The sequence below is a fragment of the Meriones unguiculatus genome, chromosome 8, assembly GCF_030254825.1.
Source record: "Meriones unguiculatus strain TT.TT164.6M chromosome 8, Bangor_MerUng_6.1, whole genome shotgun sequence".
Classification (NCBI taxonomy): domain Eukaryota; kingdom Metazoa; phylum Chordata; class Mammalia; order Rodentia; family Muridae; genus Meriones; species Meriones unguiculatus.
In genome coordinates this window covers 16,867,324-16,889,341 of record NC_083356.1, presented here as the reverse complement: position 1 = coordinate 16,889,341, position 22,018 = coordinate 16,867,324, and the positions used below count along the sequence as shown (strand labels likewise).

Below are 22,018 nucleotides of genomic sequence, written 5' to 3'. Positions count from 1 at the left end.
TGCTTTTTTTAGGTCTTGTTCTTAGTTCTCTTTATAGGTCTTTCATCCATTCTGTTAATTCTACCCAGCACATTCTTACTATGCTAAATATCCACACCCTCACCCCTCTCTCCAAGATTTTGTTGTTGTTGTTGTTGTTGAAGATTTTAATTTAATCGTATTTATGTGTGCTTTGCCTGCATGTATGTCTGTGCACTGTGTGTGTGCAGTGTCTCTAGAGGCCAGAAGGCACTGGTTCCCCTGGGACTGGAGTTACAGACGGTTGTGAACTGCCTTGTGGGTGCTGGGAGCAGAATCAGGATCCATTGGAAGAGCAGCCAGTTCTCTTAACTGCTGAGCCATCTTTCCAGTGCCTCCATTTCTCTAAAAAAAAAAAAAAAGTTTATTATTTATTCAGTTCTTATTTATGTGTATGTGTTGGTTGATGGACCTGAAGACACTATCCAGAAAGAAGAAACAAAACTATAAAAGTGCAGAAGAGCTAAATTAGGAGTCTATCACATATGCCTGGAGTAGAAAGCTACCTTGGAGCCAGGCCTTGAAACACTACTTAGAACATTATTTGCTGGCTTGCTTGCACAGCTGTGCTTGGCTTTCTTTCACAGCCCTGGATCACCTGGCCACAGTAGGCTGGGCCCTTTCACACCAACCAACAATGAAGACGGTGCCCCTCAGACATGTGCTTAGGCCCATCTGACCTAGGCAATTCGTTAACGCTTTTCTCTCAGGTGACTCTAGGCTGTGTCAGCTTGACAAAACCAACAAGGACAGAAAGAGCCAGCAGTGTCTGGTGGATTTCCTGATGGCAAACAGGCCTCATGTAGAAGTTAATACACAATGAAAACTAGTGAGAGGACAGAAGAGGAACAAAGACAATGAGCTTTACCAATCTGACACACCAGGGAAGAGGGACCCTCAGTCAAAGAATTGCCTCCGCCAGAGTGGCCTGGAGGGGGGGGGGGCATTTTCTTCCTTGTTGATTGATGTAGGAGGGCCCAGCACCCTGTGGGCGGTACCCTTCCTAGGCATTTGGGCCTGGGCTGTATAAGAAAGCTAGTTGAGCAAGCCAGGGAAAGCGAGGCAGCAAGCATCATTCCTCTGTGGTCTCCGTGTCAGTTCCTGCCTACGGGTTTCTTCCTTGACTTCTTTCATTAATGGACTCTAAAGTGTCAGATGAAGTAAACCTTCTGTCCAGGTTGCCTTTGGTCACAGTGTTCATCATAGCAACAGAAAACAAAGCAGAGGCAAGGAAGAGTGTCAAACCTGGGTGCCAGGGGTTTCTTTTCTTTTTCTTTTTTCTGCTCACCTTCTGTTCTCTTCAGCAGTCACTTACTTCCTCTTTCTTTTCTTCCCCAAAACCCTGTGCATTTGGCCCAAGCCTGTTTGCCTTTTACTTGGTTCACTTTTGTCTCTCATTTTCCTTTTATCATCCTTCCTTTCCTTGGTCCGTTCCTTATTGTTATTATTATTATTATTATTATTATTATTTTCTTGATTACTCAAGCTCCCGATTCTTCTTTGTGTGTGTGTGTGTGTGTGTGTGTGTGTGTGTGGGCTCACGATACAAATATATGTCAGAAATTACCCCCGAGGTTGAATTCTCGTATAACACCTCAATGTGGTGGCTTGCTCATGTGGTTTATCTAAGGCAAACAATTACATAACAGTAAAGGATGCCATTGAACCAAGTGAAATATTAACTTGCTCAGATCTGTTCAGTCAAGGTTGAGATCCTCCATTGATTCTGGGTAGTCAATACCACATGCCATTTGAAAAATTTAACTTTCTTTTGTTTTTCTTACCCATACTTCTATTTTGCGTGTGTGTATTTGCCATTTTGCCTTTTAAAAATATATATTTTTTAAATTTTACTTCCTCTTTTCATACTCTTTCTCTGTTCTGTTCCTGAACTCTTTCAGTGGTTGTATTCCTTTGGAGTATATAGCATTTCCTTTATCCTTTCTGAAAATATTATATAAAATAGCCTTCATCTATTAATATTTATTGATCCACCACCATACACTGGGCCTTTTTTTAGGTGCTTGGCTGGAGACAAAGATGTTAGAAACAGGGATCTCTAGCATAGTAAACATAATAGATAAGTAATAGTAAACAAAACTGGTATGTAAACTCAGAGTGTGTTAGGTGCTATGTTATTGGGTTTTGTCAAATTGACACAGGTCAGAGTCGCCTGGGAAGAGGGAACCTTAACTGAGGAATTGCCTCCATTGGATTGGGCTGTCAGTAAGTCTAGGGGGCATTTTCTTGATCAATGATTGATGTGGGAGGGTTCAGTCCACTGTGGGTGATGCCATCTCAGAGCAGGAGAGCCTGAGTTGTATAAGAAAGCAAGGTAAGAAAGCCATAAAGTGCAAGCCAGTAAGCATCATTCCTCTGTGGCCTTTGCTTCAGTTCCTGCCTCGGGTTTCCCTGACGATGAACTCTAACCTGTAAACCAAATAAACCCTTTCCTGCTCAAGTTGTGTTTGGTTATGGTGTTTCTCACAGGGACAGAAAGTGAGCTAGGGTAAGTGTACTGAGAACATTTCTGGGCCCAGGGTTGGGAGAAGTATTACAGTTCTAAGAAAATTGACTGGCAAGCTCATTTAATCACTTGAGCTAGGTGTGTTGGCAGTGCCTGCAAACCCAGCTACTGGGGAGGCAAAGGTAAATTGCTTGAACGCCCATTTTAAGACTAGGTGTACCAGCTGGGTGTGGTGGTGCACGCCTGTAATCCCACCACTCCGGGAAGCAGAGGCAGGCATATCTCTGACGGATATGCAGAAGAACCCTGTCTTGAAAACAAACAAACAAACAAACAAAGGACCTGAAAAGACTAAGGCTATAACATGGAAGTTAGATGTTCTTCAAAGAAATCAGAGGCAGTGCTGGGCATGGAGTTTAGTAGTAGAGCACTTACCTAGGAAGTACAAGGCCCTAGGTTCAAATGTCAGTAACATGGACACACAGGAAGTGATAATCTATTATTTGGGACTGGAGAGGTGGCTCGGTGGTTAAGAGTGCATGCCGCTCTTTCAGAGGCCTGGGTTCTGTTCCCAGCATCCACACGGTGGTCCATAAGCCCCTGTAACTCCAGCTCCAGAGTATCTGATGCCCTCTTCTGGCTTCTTTAGGCTCTTGTACATATACGGTGTATAGATACTCACAGAAGCTCACATACATGCACATAAGTAAAAAATAAAGAGTGAAGATAGTGTTTGTGTGGTGGGGGCGGGAAGAAGGGAAAGTGGAAGATATTTGAGCAGACAGTTGAAGAAGAAGGCATACCATGCAGGTCTTTGTGGGGAGGAATGCTATGCAAAAGGCACAAAGTATGCAAAGTTCTGTGGCAGAGGGCAACTTTCTTGAGGCCAATTGGCTGAAGCAAAACAGAAGAGGAAGAACTGAGAAGATGGGATCACAGTGGGTTGTGGGGAAGAAGCTGGCCAGCATTTAAGGAATTTCAAATAAAAAAAATCTGAGTGTAATGGAACTCCATCAGAGGTTTTAAACAGAGTGAAATAATTGAGTTTTTTAAAAAAAATATTTATAATGTAACTAAAAGATAAATAAAAGCCCATAGCACTATTCCAGAAAATAAGTGCAAACAGAGAGGGTTTGTGGGATAGTTTTATGTCGATTTGACGCAAGATAAAGTCATATGAGAGGAGGGAATTTCAATTAAGAAAATGCCTCTATAAGATTGGGCTGTAGGCAAGCTGGCAGGGCATTTTTTTAAACTGATGATTAAAGAGGGGAGGGCCCAGGCCATTGTGGGTGGTGCCATCCCTGGGCAGGTGGCCTTGGGTTCTACAAAAAAGCAGACTGAGCAAGCCACAAGGAGCAAGTCAGTAAGCTGCATCCTCCATGGTCTCTGTATCAGTTCCTGCCTCCAGGTTCCTGCCCTGGTTTGAGTGCCTGTCCTGACTTCCTTCAGTGATGAAACACTGATATGGAAACATAAGCCAAATAAACCCTTCCCTTCTCAACTTGATTTTGGTCATGGTGTTTTGTCATCACAATAGTAAAATGGGGACATTTTTGGAAGATTCAATGCAGTTTTTGTTTCACGGTACAGGAAGCTAAGGGTGAAGAAGCATAATTAACTATTTACAGCTCCTCAAGACAACAGTTGTCAGGTTTGACTTGCTAGCCTGGGAATAACACTCTGAATTGTCCCGGGCCTGCCATGACAATTCATATCTGGCAATCTCATATCTGGCAAGTAGCAGTCACATAGAGATGGTTGTGGAATAAATGAATGTGGAGTTAGTGAAATGGAAAAGACTAATGCTACTTGATCCTTAGCATTGTTATAGTTACATATTCTAAGTGACACCAGTAGTTGGCTGTGGGGCATGTAGGTTGAGTGACCCAGGACAACTGGCATGGGACTGGAGGTGAGAGATTTGTCCAAACCCCAAAAATCTCATTTTGAGACCGTTAGGAGTAGGGCTGCTATCTCCTTCTGTGCCTGCATGCCCCAGGGCTTGTAGGCTGGCAGCCCTAACTCTCAAGGTAGTCAAGTAGCTGGCACCTGGATGCAAACAGAGCACCACCAGCATGCCAGCCACAACCAGTGGAATGCATTCACCCCCAAATCCCTTCCTGCTCCCCAAGGTTTATATAGTCTTTGTCCACTTCGAATAGACATAAGCTGTTTCACTGGGCTGTAACATTTGAAGGACTGTTTCATTGGGCTTTCTCAGGACATTCACCACTGGACCCTTGGACCTGCTCCTGCCATCCCTCGGTTCTGCCCACCCTGTTCGCCATCCCACTGCTCTGCTTCTTGTCCCTCTTGGTGAAGGGCTATAATCACCTGAAAGAGCTGTAACATTCCTCAAAGAAGCATACCCCTCCCCCCTCGACTCCCAGCTGGACCTGGATCTGGAAGACTCTACCTGTTCCAGACTTTGCAGGAGGTCAAAGGACAATGTACTGGAGTTGGTTCTCTTCTACCCTGCAGTCGCAGGGTCATCAGGCTTGGGAGCTATCTTGCTGGCCCTTTAACTGTGCTTTAAAACCTTGATAAGCTACTCTATTCAAGTGACAATATTATCAGTAGATGGTAAGAAAACACAAATAAGCCAGCTTTCAGGGTCTGAGACTTGGCAACTGGTGATAGGCTGCTGCACTTGAGGGAGGAGTCCGGATTAAAACACTTAAAGGTGAGGGTCCAGGTCTTCTACTTTCTTAGGGAATCTTTTGCCTGGGACCTCCCTTCCCAAGTCCCAGCCACCATCTCTTCCCAGGGAGGAGGCCTTCTTTACATTTCTTTGCCTTCTGTCCCAGGTTGCTTCTTTTTTTCTTTTCTTTTCCTTTCTTCTTTCCTTCCTTCCTTCCTTCCTTCCTTCCTTCCTTCCTTCCTTCCTTCCTTCTTCTTCTTCTTCTTCTTCTTCTTCTTCTTCTTCTTTCTTTCTTTCTTTCTTTCTTTCTTTCTTTCTTTCTTTCTTTCTTTCTTTCTTTCTTTCTTTCTTTCTTTTTTTCAAGACAGGGTTTCTCTGTTTAGCTTTGGCTATCCTGGACTTGCTTTGTAGACCAGGCCGGACTTGAACTCACAGAGATTATAGGCATGCGCTGCCGTGCCCTGCTCCCAGGTTGCCTCTTCTGGGGATATGTTTAAAAAAAAAACACACACACACACCTTATTTTAATCTGTATCTGTGAAAGTACATGCCATGGTGGGCACCTGTAGAACACCTGGAGCTGGAATTACAGGTAGTTGTGAACTCCACCCGGGACATATGTGAGGGGGAAACACACTCATGTCTCCTGGAAGATAGAAAGTGCTCTTCAACCCAGGTATGGAGATAGTTCTGATAAGCATCCTCTCCCCTGGAGAGAGTCCTCTCCCAGGTCCCCCATAGTATTAATGCTCAATTTGAATAGATCTAGAATCCCCATAAAGACAAGCCTCAGGGCGTGTTTGTAAAGGATTACCTAGATTCGGCTAACTATGTGAAAACCTGCCCCCAATGTGGTTGGCACCATTCCATGGTCTGTAGAAAAAAAGAGACAGTCAGGAGAGCAAATTCATCCACATTTGCTTTCTGGTTATAGCTGCAACGTGACCAAGCTGCTTCAAGCTCTTGTGCCACGAGTTCTAACCACGTTGTCCTGTGCCCTCAACCTGAGCCAAAATAAGCCCATCCTTTTTACACCTCTCTTGGGGACACTTCTTCCCAGCATCCTCTCCTATGGGAAGAACCTCCTTCCTGGTTCTTTCCTAAGGCGGCACTTCTGTTCAGCATCCTCTTCCCGAGGAGTCTCTGCCCAAGGTCGTCTTCTACGGGGTGGGGTCTCTTTTACGGGGGTGGGGGTGGGGTTGTTCTCGCTATCCAGCCTCCTTTCCTCATGGGGGAACCTTCATTTCAGGTCTCCCTCCGTGGAGCACTCCAACCTAACATCCCTTCCCTGGAGGGAATTTCTATTCCAGATTCTGTTGCAATAGGACTAGTTGGCCCAGTAACACATCCCCTGGGGGCAAGTCTTCTTTCCAGGTCCCCTCCCATGGTGACACTTCTGGCCAGTATCCCTTTCCTTCCCCTTAGAAGGAGCCTTTCCTTCCCAGGTCCCATCAAGGGAAAGCATCCATTATAGTAAGGGGGAGTAACGGGGGGGGGGGCTGGTATCCCTGCATGAGGACCCCACCATGAGCCCTTCCTCGTGGTATCTGCCCCTGACAAGACACTCATTCCCTAGGACACTCTACAGCCCAACCCACCCCGCCCCCTTCAGCCCAGCATTCAGGCCTCTGGGGGGCGTCTTTGCCCCTGACGCCCCACTGAGGACCCTAAAAGACCCCCTTGCCTCCCCACGAGGGAGCAGGACTTCCGCTGGACCCCCTCCCCTCAGGCGGGACTTCCGCCATCGCCCCCCTCCCCCCCGCCGCGCCGTGTTGTCCTCTGCGCCTGAGGCAAAACAGCTAGTCTCGCGCTCTCTGCCTTGCAGCAGCGCGGGATCTGGGTGACGCGGGCTGCGGAAGCCGGAGCTGTGCAGACCGCGTCCCCGTCTCCTCTCCTGTCGCCTGTCTCTCCCCCCCCTTCTCTCGCTCTTCTCTCCGCCTCGTCGGGCTCGGCTAAGAGCGAGTGGCAAGATGGCGGCGCCCAGAATGCCACCCTCCCGGCTGTCGGGCGTCATGGTGCCGGCGCCCATCCAGGACCTGGAGGCCCTGCGCGCGCTCACGGCGCTCTTCAAGGAGCAGCGTAACCGGTAACCGCGCGGGGCCTGCTGCCGAGGAGGAACGGGGTCCGCGGAGAGGGCTCCGGGCTGCGCGGCGGGCGAGGCGGGGCGCCGGGCTCGGCAGGCTCGGCCCACGCGCGGCTTGTGGCTCTGTGGCGCGCGCCTAGGCCTGCTCTGGACGAGGCCGCCCGGGCAGGCGATGGCAACGCAGCTCCCCTAACTGGCTGGGAGGGAGCTGTTGGTTCTGCTCCTCGGGCGAAGGCCCTGAGGGCGGTGGCCGGGGGAGGCGTGTTCAGGCTTGCTTCCACCACTGGGTTAAAGGGAGCCTGCCGATCCGGACAGGCTTCTTGACATCTGCTCAGCATTGCTTCCAACCTTTCCAGCCTTTAAAAAAAAAAAGGGGGGGGGGGGAGAGGTATGGCGCATGTTTTCAATGCTGAGATGAAATTAAACGTGGAAATAGAAGTACTCGAGGCTGTCAGTTCTTGTTGGGTTTTGTAGCCTCGTTTGTGCCTCAGTTTCTCTTTCTGTTTAGTGGAAATGATGTTGGATGGGACCTCCTTAGTTTAATGGTAGTGAGGATTTAATGAGATCATGCAGGTTACATACTTAGGCCATGCCTGACAGCTAGTACAAAATAAGCACTAGTATTTTCTCGTAACAGTAATGGTCTCCCTTGTACCACGTATTGTAGGAAGTTGATGGAGAGAAGAGAGAAGACTTAGAGCCCTTGCTCTCTCCTGTAGGGAGACAACAAGCAATCCTAGTGTGGACAAAGAGCAGAGAGCATAGTGGAAAGGGGCACTTAGGGTCTTTTGGGTAGGTTCAGTGGTTACCTTAACTTTTCTTTAAAAAAAAAAAAGATAACTGAATCAGGGGTGGTGGCATAGACCTTCAATCCCAGCGTTCAGGAGGCATAGGCAGGTGGATCTCTGAGTTCCAGGCCAGACTGGTCAGCATTGTGAAATCCACCCTATCTCAAAAACCAACCAAGCAAGCAACCAACCAAGCACCCAACCAACCAACTAACCAAGCAGCCAAGCAAACAACCAACCGACCACAACAAAAGATACCGGTCTGAGCACTTTCCTGTCTGTAGATGCAGTAGAAGAGTGTCCCTCTAAAAATGATGTTGAAGGCCCCAGGGTATTGCTGCTTGGGCTTGTGGGTAGGATGCTAATCAGTGTGATGCTTCTGGGAAGTAGCATTGGTTGATTTGATGCTTGGGCTTATCAGTACCATTCAGGATCTATACCTTGATTATTAAGTGTGTGTGTGTATATAAACACTATGAAACAGTCTTTGCAGGAGGCCGAGGTTACAAAAACAAATATGACTTAATTCCTTTCATAATTGCTGTGTAAACATACTCCGTCGTAGAGATCCACACAGTAAAGGTGCTGCCTCCCAGAGCCAGGAAAGACAGATGGCTGGAGAGGGCCTGGGAGGATGGTTCAGTGGTTAAGAGCAGTTGCTGTATTTCCAGAGGACCAGGGTTTGAGTCCTAGAACCCATATGGTGGTTCACAACCATCAGTAACCACAGTGTGAGGGGATTTGATGTCCCCTGGTGGTCTCTGGTTATCAGGCATGCACGTACATGCATTCATGGACATGATATGCACAGACATACACACACAGGCAAAACACCCATACCTGTAAAATGACTATTCTAGGGCTACCTAGAAAAGACAGTATCTATGAAAGGATCATATACTGATTTTGTAGAGTTGCAGAGAAACAAACTATGTCTGGGCCAAAGGAGACATTCAAACATTGGTTTTCTTTATGTAACCTGTTGAGGAGAGTATGGCCTGTAGCTTTCTTGACTTGGTCTGTTGTGAGAGGGGTTCTGGGAAACCATTGATGATTTTGCCAAAAAAAGTGGTTTGATAAAATCCGCTTGTGATGAAAGTCTTTCTTATTGCTGTTGTTGGGGATGAAAGAGAACGGAGAAGCTAGTGGCAGAGGGATGAAGTTGTAGGGAAGGGTAGGGTAGAGAAATTTATCAGATTGAATGGATTGGATTCAGTGACCAACTGGATTGTTGTGCTGGGGTGAAGATGAGAATGCTTCTGAGGTTTTGGTTCTGGTTTTTGTGGAGCAGAGTCCCTGTTTCAGGCAGTTTGGAGATCAGAAAAGAGCTGGTGGCTAGGTGCTCTGGTGGAGAGATGCAGTTGTTTTGGAGCAGAATTCTTGATTCTGGTTCTGCTTTGTTATCCCCCCTCCTACTATTTAAAGATTTATTTATTTATGTATTTGGGTGTTTTGTCTGCATGTATGTCTGAACACTAGAAGAGGGCCTCAGATCCCATGAGAAGTGGTTGTGAGCCGCCATGTGAGCGTTGGGAGTTGAATTCTGGGAGAGCAGCCAGTTCTTGTTTAACTGCTGAGTTATCTCTCTAGCCCCTTTCTTTAAAATTTTTAAAGAGAGAGAGAGGGGGAGAGACAGAAATAGAAAGATTGTCTACCTAAAGCAGTGGTTTTCAGCCTCCTAATGCTGCTACCCTTTAATACAGTTTCTCATATTCTGGTGACCCCCAAATGGAATATTATTTTTATTGTTACTTCATAACTGCAATTTTGCTGTTGTTAACAAATCACAGTGTAAATATATGATATGCAGGATATGTGTTATGTGATTCCTGTGAAAGGGTAGTTAAACCCCCAGAGAGGTCTTGACCAACATGTTGAGACCTGCTAGTCTATAGATACTTGCATGTATGCTGGTGTTCTGAAGACCAGAAGAGGGAGTTGGGCCTGCTGGAGGTCGAGTTACACTGGGGTATGAGCTACCTGATGTTGATGCTGGAAACTGAACACAGGTCCTTTGCAAGAACAGCAGGTGCTCTTAACTGTGTCTTTGGGCAAATCTAGGATTTTCTAGCCCAGACTTAAGACATTCTAAGAGGATTTTTTTTTTCTCTTCAAATTTCTGCTTAAAGTGTTTCTTTTAACTTGCCTTCTAGTTTGCTAATCTTATTTTCTTCATCAAACCTGCCATTGTGTTAATATTGTATTTTTGAATCAGTCTATTTGTTTTTATATTCTTATACTTCGTTCAAATTGACTTCTCATTTAAGTATATTGGTTAAAAATTTTGGACCTGATAACTTACTATTGTTAGTTTTATCTTGTATGTGTGTGGTTATTTGGTCCTTTTTATTAAATTTAAAGCTGAATATTTCTGTGTGAAAAAATTAAAGCCAATTCTGGCTATGGTTTCTTTTTTCCACATTTATTCATTACACTTTATTCACTTCATATCTCACCTGTAGCCTCCTCCCTACTCCCTTCCCAATCCCATTCTTGCTCCCTCTTCTCCCATGCCTGATAGGGGAGGTCCTCCTCCCCATCCATCTGATCTAGCCTATCAGGTCTTATCAGGACTGGCTGCTAGCTATAGTTCTTTATAAACTATTTATAAATTTAAAACCAAAATCAACTTAAAGCCCTCTGTTAGCAAGGAGGGAACAACTATTTTTTTATTAATTGGAATAAAGTGAACCTTGACCTACATTCAGAGCATTCAGAAAAATATTTCAACATGGAATATAGTTCTAAATATCTAAAGTATTTAGAAGAAGGTGGCTCAGTGGGTAAAAGCACTTGTCATGCTAGTCTGATGGCATGATCCCCAGAACTCAGATAAAATTGTATTTGATGCTGTGTATAATTCCAGGACTGCAAGTGAAATGGGAGGCAGAGACAGGAGAATCAACGAGGAACTTGTGGGCCAATTAGCAGCCCTGCAGAAATAAGAGAGATCACACCTCAAAAAATGAGGTGGAAAGAGAGAACCGCTCCTAAAAGTTGTCCTTTGACCTTATCTTAGTTTAGGTTTTTATTGCTGTGATAAAACACCAAAAGCAGCTTGGGAAGGAAGGTGTTTATTTCAGTTTACTTGTTTCAATCACAGTCTGTCATGGAGGAAATCAGGGCAGAAACTCAAGGCAGGAACTGAACTGGAGGCGATGGAAGAGTACTGCTTGCTTGCTCCTCAAGGCTTGCTCAGCCTGCTTTCTTATACTATTCAGGACTATTCACCCCTGGATGGCACCATCCTCTCTGAGATAGGCCCACCCACACTAATCATCAGTCAACAAAATGCACCACAAGCTTCCCCACAGACCAGCGTGGTAGGGGCATTTTCACAGTTGAGATTCCATCTCTTCTAAAATGTCTAGCCCGTGCCAAGTTGACGTAAAAAGTAGCCAGCATAGACTGACGTATGTGCCATGACACACATGTACCCGCTTGTTTGCTCACTTACTCATTGGCTTGTGCCCCCCCATACACACTAAAAAAAAAAAAATAGTAAAAATTTGCTATGAGTAGAAGGCCTAGTTATTGTGTTCGCTAATCTTGTTAGTAACCAGGTGGTGCTTGTGGGTTTTGCTTCATGAACATTTTCTCTGTGCCAGTGCTTGTTTTCAGAGGCTGGGCTGAGATAACTGATGTGTGGATGAGGGAAACTGGAGGGGGAAGAAAAGAATACAACCAATGTCAGAATGCCTTGTGGGGCTGATCATGCTATGGGCAGTTGAAGCATAATTCCCCAGGAAACATGCAGACTGTATTTCCAACTTACCCTTCTGAAGATGCTTGGCTTAAGTGGTTGATTAACCTGTTGGTCATTGGTTGAACATTGACCCTGATGTCGGCTGGCAGGGTCCAGGTATGGACTGAGTGTAATAACATATTTAAAAATACCACAGACAACTGATCTGGTATGAAGAGGTTTATCATATGGAGGTGAAGAGAGACGGAGAGACAGTGGAAGAGTGTAGGAGAAGAGAGAAAGGGGGATGGGTGAGGCACCCTAAGAATGAAAGTCAGAGAAGGGGAGAGAAACCAAGGCAGAGAGAGCATGTAGTGATGGGCCAGTTCTTTATATCTGGTGTGGACAGGCATGGTGTCGGGTTTCTAGGCAACCTAGGAGTAGGCTAGTGCAATGGCTTGGGAACTAACACTGAGGCCTATCATGAGTTTCAATCTGCTCTTCAGTTTAGGTCTTCTTTAGTCTGAGACTGTCCACTCTGTCAGTCTTCAAGGTAGCATCTTGTGGAATTCTCGGAGGAGCCCTGTTGGAATTGGCTGTAGTCCTGCTGCTGAGGCTCTCGTAGGGTTCTTCCCGCCACACTGGGCTTACCCTGCAGGTTCAGCCTGCAGTGTGGCCCTGCCCTGTTGCTAAGGGGCCTGCTCCCTTGGCCTCCTTTCCCTTGCTACTTCAGGGATTGTTGCGGCTACTTTCTCATGAGAGCGCTAGGCGGAGATGATTGAGACATCCCAGCGGGCTCCGAGCTCTAGATAGAGGCTTTCTTCATCTTGGTGAGGTAGCACTGGCTTTTCAGGGTGCTTTCTTCATCTTGATGAGGAAGCTCTGGCTTTTCAGGATGGTCTTTGTGTTGTAGTAACTGCCTTCTTTGCCCCTTGGTTCCCTGCTTGAGAGCCCACAGTAGTTCTCTGTAGATAGAGACCCTGTTTTGCATTACTTGATGGAAATCTTTTTTGAAGTTATATTTTTATTTGCCTAGTATGTGTGTGTGGACATCATATGACCTTCATTCTCCCTTCCTACCATGTGAGTCTGAGGAATCAAGCTAATGATCAGGTTTTCACCTGCAGGTGTTCTCACCCCTCTGAGCCATCTTGCCAGACTGAAGTGTTCTTTTGGGCTCTAGGACTTAGTTCAACACTGCCTTGGGTTACAGTATTAGGACACATCTGTCAGTGGGTCACTGTGAGTAGTGAGGGCAGCAACCAGTTTTTCTTGTTGCTACTTTTCTCTGTGAACCTTTACCTCAATGCCATTCTTTGAGCAAGGGCTTTTTTCCATGTCTCCCTTCTGTGCTCACTCCTCCCTCTGAAAGTTTTACATTTTCTTGTACCTAATCCTAGTGATTCTGGCTCAAAAGCAAGTATTTTGTTGGTGATTTAGAGAGTGGTAGTATTGGAGATCTAGTTACTGGGCAGCCATCTTCTACTTGGTCCTTTCTGTGAGCCCTCTGAGCTTCTTCTTGGACATGGCTTTCCATGTAGCCTGTATGTGGGGTACAGAGTTTGCAGGTCTTTTCTATCCTCACATGCAGAGGAGTCCTGTCCTGGTATTGTGAACCACATAGTGTTTTTGATCACTACAATGGATAGGGGACATAGCCCTTGTCATCCAGTTAGGATTCAGCTACAGGATTCTGCTTTGTGGGTGTGTTGGCTTTTTAGGTTCAGACTTGACTATAGTTGAGTGTTCCCCTTCAGCTTCTGTGTGTGAAGGTGTATTTTTTGTTTGTTTGTAAGTTAGTCTAGACCTTTTCCATTTTTATTACTGAACATACTGAATTGCTTAGAAAGGAGGGAGGTGTTAACACATGGACTTCTCACGGCCTTCTTCATTTCATTTCTTCTTCAAAGGCATGCCATTTCTACCTTTTACATTTTTATTGAGGGGCAGGAGGGAGGAAGGGAGAGGGCATGCGTTTGAGGTCTTTCCACCATGGGGCTCCTGGGGATTTAATTTGGTTTTCAGGTTTGTTACCTTATCCACCAGGCTACCCCACTAACTCATTATAATAGAATACCCCTTTTCTGCCAGTCTTTTCCTATTGGATAGCACTCTTTTTGAGAGCAGGAACCATTGTCTTTGGGGCATCTCTTGGCAGGGTACCCAGACTGTTTTGATGTTCAGTGAATTGAATAGAGCATTGAGGATGAGCTAGTTGGTTCCACTGAGGAAAAATCACTTCTTAAAAGTACTAGACAATTACTTTTAACACTAGAAAGCTGCTCGGGGTGCTGTGTTATGTGCTTAACTACCTATATTGTTGCTTTTCTCATTGCTGTGGCCAAATGCTTGACAGAAAGCAACTTAAAACTTTAACTCACTGGACAGAGTTTGTCAGTGCCTGAAAACATAGTAGGATCTGTGAAGCACTGTTTATGTTGTTAGTAGTGGAGAATTGGGGTTTGGGGTGCAGGTAATGCTGGTGCTCAGCTAGTCTCATCCTCTGTCTTTTTTCCCTTCTACAGTTGGGCATCCAGTCTTCTCTCAGTTAAACCTGTCTGGAGATACTTTCATAGACATGTTTAAAGGTGTGTCTCCTGGCTGATTCTAGATCCAATCAATTTGACAATGAAGATTAAGGTATTTGCCAAGTGTTTTGGGACATCTATAGTTCATATAGTAATATGAGCTATATTTGGCTTGTTTCCTACTACTAACAAAGAAGTAGCACAAATGTCAACATTAAATTTATAAATGTCTCAAGCCTTTTATATCTTTTTATACATACACACTTACAGTTTTCCTTCATAATTTATTTACCATTTCACAGCTGATTTTGTTCTGGTTTGAGTATGAAGCGACTACCACTAGGACATGATTGTCTGTAGGCATAAGGTTATTGCGTAATTCAAATGCTGATTTCTGTACACCATATCTGGTTGTAATTCTTGTTCTGAGAATCTCCTATCTCAATATTGTATAAACACTGCTTCCCAGTTGTCCCTTGCCAATAAAGTAGCTTATAGTCAGTCACTGAACAGGGGAGAGACTAGGGCTGGACTTCCTGCCAGCCTGGGGAAGAGGAGTTAGAGGAGGAAATAGGGGATTCAGTCATGGAAGAGGTCTGAGAAACATCAGAAGAGAGAGCTGGAGAAGGAAAAGCTACAAATGCAAGTATTTCTGGGTTGTGCACTGGGAGAAAGTCAAATTAGCTTAGAGGGTAAAGAATGGAGTAATAACTACTCAGTTATTGTGTTGTGAAGCTTATTATTAAACAAACACGGAAGAGTCTCAATTATTTGTGTGATAGCCAGGTCAAGAGAGAAACAAACACAGTTTTATAAAAATAATATAACTGTTGTTAGCTAATGGATTTTGGGAATTGATTGAATCTTGATTGCTCTGATCAATGGATTATACCCTCTATGAGGCCATCAGAGGATTGCATTATTGAGAGGTGGAGGATGTAGGCTACTGAGGACATGACCCTAGACCAGTGGTTCTTAACCTTTCCAATGCTGTGACCCTTTAATGCAGTTCCTCATGTTGTGACACCCAGCCATAAAATTATTTTCATTGTTACTTCACAACTGTAATTGTGCTACTGTTATGAATCATAATGTAAATATTTTTGTAGGTACAGGTTTGCCAAAGAGGTTGCTACCCACAAGTTGAGATGCCCTACAGGCTATATCATGTTCTGGTCCTCTCAGGTGTTACTTTTTCATTGCTTTGGTTTGCCATGTGGTGTCTTTTCTGATGCATGTTTCTGCCAACAGGATGTTCCACTCGGGCATGTAGAGGTCATTGTGGCTGAGTATGTCCTCTGAAGCTGTGAGCCAAATAAATCCTGCTTTTAGAGGCTGTTTTTGTTAGGTGTTCAGTTATAGTGGCACAGAAAGGATGCATACTTTTGGAAATCTTGTTGATATCTAGGCCTGTGTCCTGTATTTTTACCTCTTTTCAAGACCATCATACAGTGTTAAAAGCACATAATTTCCTGCCAGTCCTTCACAGGCAGGAATCTTATTTGACTCTGTATTCCCAACTTCATCCACATCTAGCACATATGAGTATTTGATAGTATTTTTATGATTTTCTTGATCCCTGCATGTAAAATAAAAGCACAGAAGAGAGACTGTAGTTGAGGAATATATAGGAAACGTCATTGTGATAAACTACTGGTTTCAAGGGATAGAAAATGACTTGGGATACCGAGTTGCTTGCATAAATATGTTGACTAACTTTCTTGAAGAAACCAAATATATTAAGCCCTTCAGAAGTCAGAATACCACAGGAGTAAAAAATAAACCTGTCTATCTGTGTACACTCATACACATGGGTTTCCCCTAACCATTATTGAGTCTGTGGCCAGCAAGTCTGTGAGTGCCCCCAAAGAACAAAACAACTTGCCTCCCAAACAAAAAACCCAGACAGGTCATCGGCTTAGTTGAAGATGCCATATGGCATTTGACTCAGCCATGATTCAGTTCGATTGTTTGAGAGCATGTCAAGTTCCTCTATAAAAAGAGCTGAGCAGTGGCAATCTCCTTTATTTTTACCTATGCCATGAGCTGGAATACCACATGGAGCTATTTGGTAAGGTGTCTGACTCAGCTTCAAAATAAAGAAGTGCTCAATATGAGGCCACCTCTCCTTTCAGTTATCTTAAGTGGATGAAGTGGTCAGGGAAGAATTTGAGCTAGCAAGACAAAACAAATAAGGATATGTTTGTGACTGCCAGAACTTTGAGGACATTTTAGCCCTTCCATTCTTCCGGTCTTTTGTAGTGGTCACTGGACTCAGAGGCTTGGTCAGTGATCTGTGAGTGGGGCTACTGAGAAGCAAATGACTTCTGGGATTGTTAATCAGCTGAGCCAGGTTCTCTGATGGCCACAAGACTAGGTAAGCTTTAGTTATGTGTGAGTGATACTTTCTTATTATTGCCACCAATGAGTTTATGTGTGCAGCACCTACAGTAGTAGCTAACATAGGGTAAGCACTATTTAAATGTTAGCTACTGGCTGTGTCCTGGTCACCATGCTCACGACCATGATCACCATAGAGAACAGAAACTCTGTCAGAAAACTAGAAGACTTACATGATGAAATACATCAGTTTATTAATGAAACCTCAACAACAAAGACATTTTCCCCAGGTTGACCTGTAGATTCAGTGTCACTCAAGATAACATTTCAGTAAACATTTTGTTAGAAATGCTACCTTTTAACAGTGGGAGGTGTTTTCTGTTTTCTCCTCATTTTGTAGCTTAAGTTGGGTTGGTTCCCCTTGATTGTCACTGGTGGTGTCAGACTTCTGTCCACCAAACACACCTTGACTCGTTTTGTTTTTGTAATATTTTTATTGTTAGTTGTATATGTGTGTATGTGTGTGTGTATTGTAGTGCTTGTTTTACAACTCTATTTGGGGTGCTTAGGCCTCAACCTCCTTTCAACCTCCTAACCCTACATAGGAGAGAAAAGGTTAGTGGGGAGAGGGGGCCCTTTACTTCTCTGGTCTGTTGAGGATCAGTGGGTTTTTTTTAGGGTTCTATAGCAATCTTTGTCAATGGCAGACACAGATAACAGGCTCTTCCATGCCGCTGTGCCCCTAGGTGTTTCTCTCCATCTGTCTGCTCCAAACCGCCACACCATCCATCTCTGGTCTCTCCAAACTGATACATACCACACACCACCACCAAACACCACACCGTCTCTTTCTCCACTCTCATATTCATACTCTCAGTCCTAGACCACGCCCCTCTCTGTGCAGCGGGTGGAAGACCCTTATCAGCTGGCAAAAGCCACACCCAGCAGGAGACAATTAACAGGTGTGGACAAACTATAGGCCAACTAAAATCCCACACTTGGGATTAGAACAAAAACATAATTACATAACAAAGAAACCAAACCTTCCATTACAGTGTATACTTGTAAATGTGATCCACATGGAGACCAGAGAGAAGCTGGGGTTACATGGAGTTGTGAGCTGCCTGTAGTGGATACTGGAGCCTAACTCTCATCCTCTGGAAGACCAGCCAACACTCTTACCTGTTGAGCCATCTCTCCAGCCTTTTTGTGTGTTTTGTTTGTGGATCTTGCTGTGTAGTCCGTATTGTCCTTTAACTCATCCCTTCTTTCTGCCTTAGCTTCTAAATGCTGGGATTACAAATTTGCACCACTTTACCTGGTTTTTTCCAGCTTTTGTCCATGCTGTGGCAGTATACTCCCTGTTGAATCAGTCTTGCTGTTTAAATGTTTGTGGGTCATTCCATCTTATTTTTTGAAAAGTTTAGCTTTAGGTTACTAATAACTGTGTATTGCTTTAATTGTCTTAAATCTTCGTCATTTCAGTGTTTGCAAAGGTAACTCTTTCATTGCCCAACCTCAGTTTTTGATTGTCAATGAGCTTGACTTCCAGGTGTTCTCTTTCACATTGCCATGTGTTACACCTTACCAGGACCTTATTTTTAACCTAGCTGCTTTCATCATGACCCCACTTCTAGCTACCTGATTTGTCTTTTTTCTATGCTGACACGTCTTTAGCATACCCTATAGCTTATTGATTCTGTTTCTTGTTGTTGAATATTAATATTTATTGTTGATTTATCTTTTAGTTAAGCAGCAGTTATTCCTAAACCAGCTGTATACCCAAATCATCATACAGAGACTAGGATTTATTTAATTAACCTAGAGCACAATACTGGGTAATAGTTTTTCCATCCTAAATCTCCAAAGCCCATATAGTTTCCTACCATTCAGATTTCATCCATTATACTTGCTTTTAGGTCCGGTTCATCTCTCATGGTTCTAAGACCTCTCTTACTGATCTCTGCTCTCCTTTCCTCTCCTCCCACTTGTTTCTTTCTCCCCTACAGGCAAGGATGTCCCATCCTATTCTCTCCATTGCTCAACATTATGTTTAGTTATTTTATTGACAATACAAAGAGCAAATTATGGCATGTTTACACAAGCTTAAAACAGGTGATGCTTAGCCTAAGCATCATAATACAATGTCCAAATTGAAACCAAATAATGGAATAGAAAAATCAACATTTGAATGAACAAGGATAAATTATATACATTCCAAAAAAAAAAAAAACAAAAACAAAAACATTATGCCAACAGTTTCCTCTCCGTAACTTTTTGTTTAATTTCACATTTCCCTTTTTAATTTGGATCCATGGAGCTAAACATTTCCATGTACCCTTTCTTTGCCAGTTAAATTCCACTTGTTCATGTTGTCACCCAAGTAACTGAATGAGGACAGAGGAAAACAGTCATGCTTAGCTTACTGGTCCCTTTAAATTGATGTTTGCTATGTAGCCATGCTGATTGGCCTTTAATTTTTGATAGGTTGTAATTATATGCATTTATGAAGTACACTGTGATGTTTTGGTGTCCAAGTAATGTGAAATGACTGAGTAAAGTTTATTGCCGTAAACATCACCTCTCAGACCTATTTTTTTTAAACAAAATTGTTCTTTAAGTATAGCAGTATAAGTTAAATACTTATTATAATAGAATGATTTGATATAGTTTTAAACAAGAAAGAAAAAAATTATGTTACATTTCCCCACACCCTTGAGGCAAACGAATCTCCCTGGGAAGGGGAAATAGAATAGTCTATTGTGGTAGACTGGGAGGGGGTGGAGACCGGAACGGGAGGGATCATGGTTCAGGGAAGACGCACTGGGAGAGACAACTGGAATTGGGGGGACATTTTGGGGGCAAGGTAGAAGCCTAGGGCAGTAGAAACTCCCAGGAATCTATGAGGGTGACCCTCCTAAGATTCCTAATAATGGGGCATATGGGACTTGCTCCAGCCATCTCCTGTAACCAGGCAAGACTTCCAGTGGAGGGATTGAGATACAAGGAAAGCCCATCCATGACACTGCCTAGAGGGCCAGGAACCAGAGGCTGGATAGCCCGGTTTGCATGCCTGCACAGCCCCCCCCCCCCCAAAAAAAAAAAGGAAAGAAAGAAATGATTCCTAATTGTCATCAGAGAGGCTCCATTCTGCAACTGATGAACTGATGGAAATAGATGCAGAGACCATAGCCAACCATTAAATGGAGTCCAGTGAATCCTGCAGGAGAGCTGAAGGAAGGATTGTAGGAGACAGGGGTCAAGGACTACACAAGAAAACCTACGGAATCAACTAATGTGGGCTCATAGGGGCTCACAGAGACTGAACCGACAATCAGGGAGCCTGCATGGGTCTGAGCTAGGTCTTCTGCATACATGTTATGGTTGTGTAGCTTGGCCTTCCCACGGACTCCTGACAGTGGGAATGGGGGTTGTCTCTGAAGTTTTTGCCTGCTTTTAGGACCATTTTTCTTCTATTGTGTTGCCTTTTCCAGCCTTGATATGAGGGTGCCTAATCTTGTTGCAACTTGACATGCCATGTTTGGTTTAATATCCCTGGGAGGCCTGCCCTTTTCTGAAGGGAAACAGAGGAGGGGGCGCTATGACACACAGACCGGGAGAAGAGGGAGAGGAAACTTCTGTCTGGATGTAATATATGAGAGAATAAATTAAAAAGGTAAAAAAATGAAATGAACACAAGGTTTCAGAAAAAGAAAAAAACACCACAAAAATTAAAACAACTCTCCCCTCATAATAAATTAAAAAAAAAAAATCACCTTTTCTGAATGGGTCAATTCAAGAAAAGAAAGCCCAGCTTTCACAGCCACTGCCTAAGGACTAACACACGTGTTCTTTTGGAATACAAAGATGGTTCTTGCTACTTTAATACACAGAAAGTTTACTTCACATTATCTACCGCAATTGTGTTGGAGTTGAAACTCAAAAATATTAACTTTATATCCCCCTTTATGTCTTTTTATTTCAGAGATTCCGTAGCCTGGCTGGTTTCGAACCCAGACCAGGCTGCCTTCAGATCTACTCTAGTAGAGCTGTCTGCCTGTGCCTCCTGAGTGCTGGGATTAAAGATATGTGCTAATGTTGCCACAGTGTGTCCCACAGCACATCCCTCTGTCCACTCATCTTCACTTGCAGATGTTCATTGCAATGAGTCATTGGTCTGGCTTGAGATCTCTGGCTTCTGTGATACCATCAGTATTGGAGTCTCACCAGGACTCCTCCCGGTTAATCTGGTTGTTAACCTGTTTCATGGAGATCCTGCAGCTTTGGATCAGGAGGACTGGCCATTTCATGCATCCCAACCATTGATCTAAGATATAAATTTTGGGGTGGACCAACTCAGAGCCCTACTCTCCCTTTTCTGCATCATCAGGGTGAGCTCTCCAGCACTGCTCTGGCTAGGCCAATCAATGCCTCCATCAGCAGGAGACAGGGTCAATTCTCTTGCTCTCATGCTCTCAGATCCAGCTGCCTCACCTGAACCCATGCCTCCAGAGCCATTTCTACTGTGCTGCCCAGTCAAGGCCATTCTCTCAAGTGCTGCAGCCTTCGAGGGGCTGGGGCAGCTCTTCTACTCTCACACCCTCCAGACTGGCTCACCTGTGCCTTTGCCATCAGGACCAGCTCCATTGTGTTGCACACAGGGGAGGTGCAGGGCCTGCTCTCCTGAGTGCTCTAGCCAGTGAGGGGACAGGGCTGGGTCTCCAGCTGTCATGCTCTTGTCCAGTTTTCCCTACTACCACAGGTGGCAAAGGTGAAGGGAGAGGGCATCACACCTACACCCACACCACCTCACAGCAGACAGCTCTCCCTCACTCATGACCTCAGTCCGGCTCACCTGTGCCCCTGCCACCAGGGCCAGCTCTACTCTGCTGCCTGGGTGAGACACAGGGGCCTCTCTTCTGAGTGCTGCTGCGGGTGAGAGATGGGACCATCTCTCCAGAATGCCACAAACGGTGAGGGGTGGTGTCAGTTCTGCACAGCCCCTGGACATCCACGTTGTGGCTGCCCAGACCAGGGAAGTCCCCATGTTCTGTAGCGTTAATTTGAGCTGTGGACATTGACACCAACCCCAGTTGCTGAGTAGTCACAGACCCAGCCATGGCTCTCAGCGGCCAGTGTGTGTGGGAACCGTACCATGGCCCCAGGTAGTGGTGCTGGCTACTCACAACAGGCTACTCCCTCCGCTGTTGAGCTAGCCCTCCAACATTCTAGCTCTCATACTTCTCAAGCTGTAACACTTTTCTTTCCCGTCTGACCACCACATACATGCACATTGTGGTGGCTTCTGCTGTAGGCCGGCCACTCCACTGGCGGGCCGCTGGGAGACACCCTCCTTTCCTGCTGTGTGGTGTAGTGGTAAACAGGCATCTACGGCCGCCTGGTCTCTGTCTATATTCCTCCTCTCATGCTTTGGTGCAGGGTAGTAGGTGGCATCTCTTTGTCTA

General features: G+C 44.7%; 1 protein-coding gene across 1 annotated transcript in view; it reads left to right on the top strand.

Annotated features, from left to right (window-relative positions):
- The first annotated feature begins 6,885 nt into the window (after positions 1-6,885).
- Atxn10 (ataxin 10) overlaps positions 6,886-22,018 on the top strand; it is a 134,637-nt gene continuing 119,504 nt past the window's right edge. Inside the window, exon 1 of the mRNA XM_021630875.2 lies at positions 6,886-7,215. Coding sequence (XP_021486550.1) covers positions 7,100-7,215 — 116 coding nt within the window. The 5' untranslated portion in view covers positions 6,886-7,099. The remainder of the gene's footprint in view (positions 7,216-22,018) is intronic.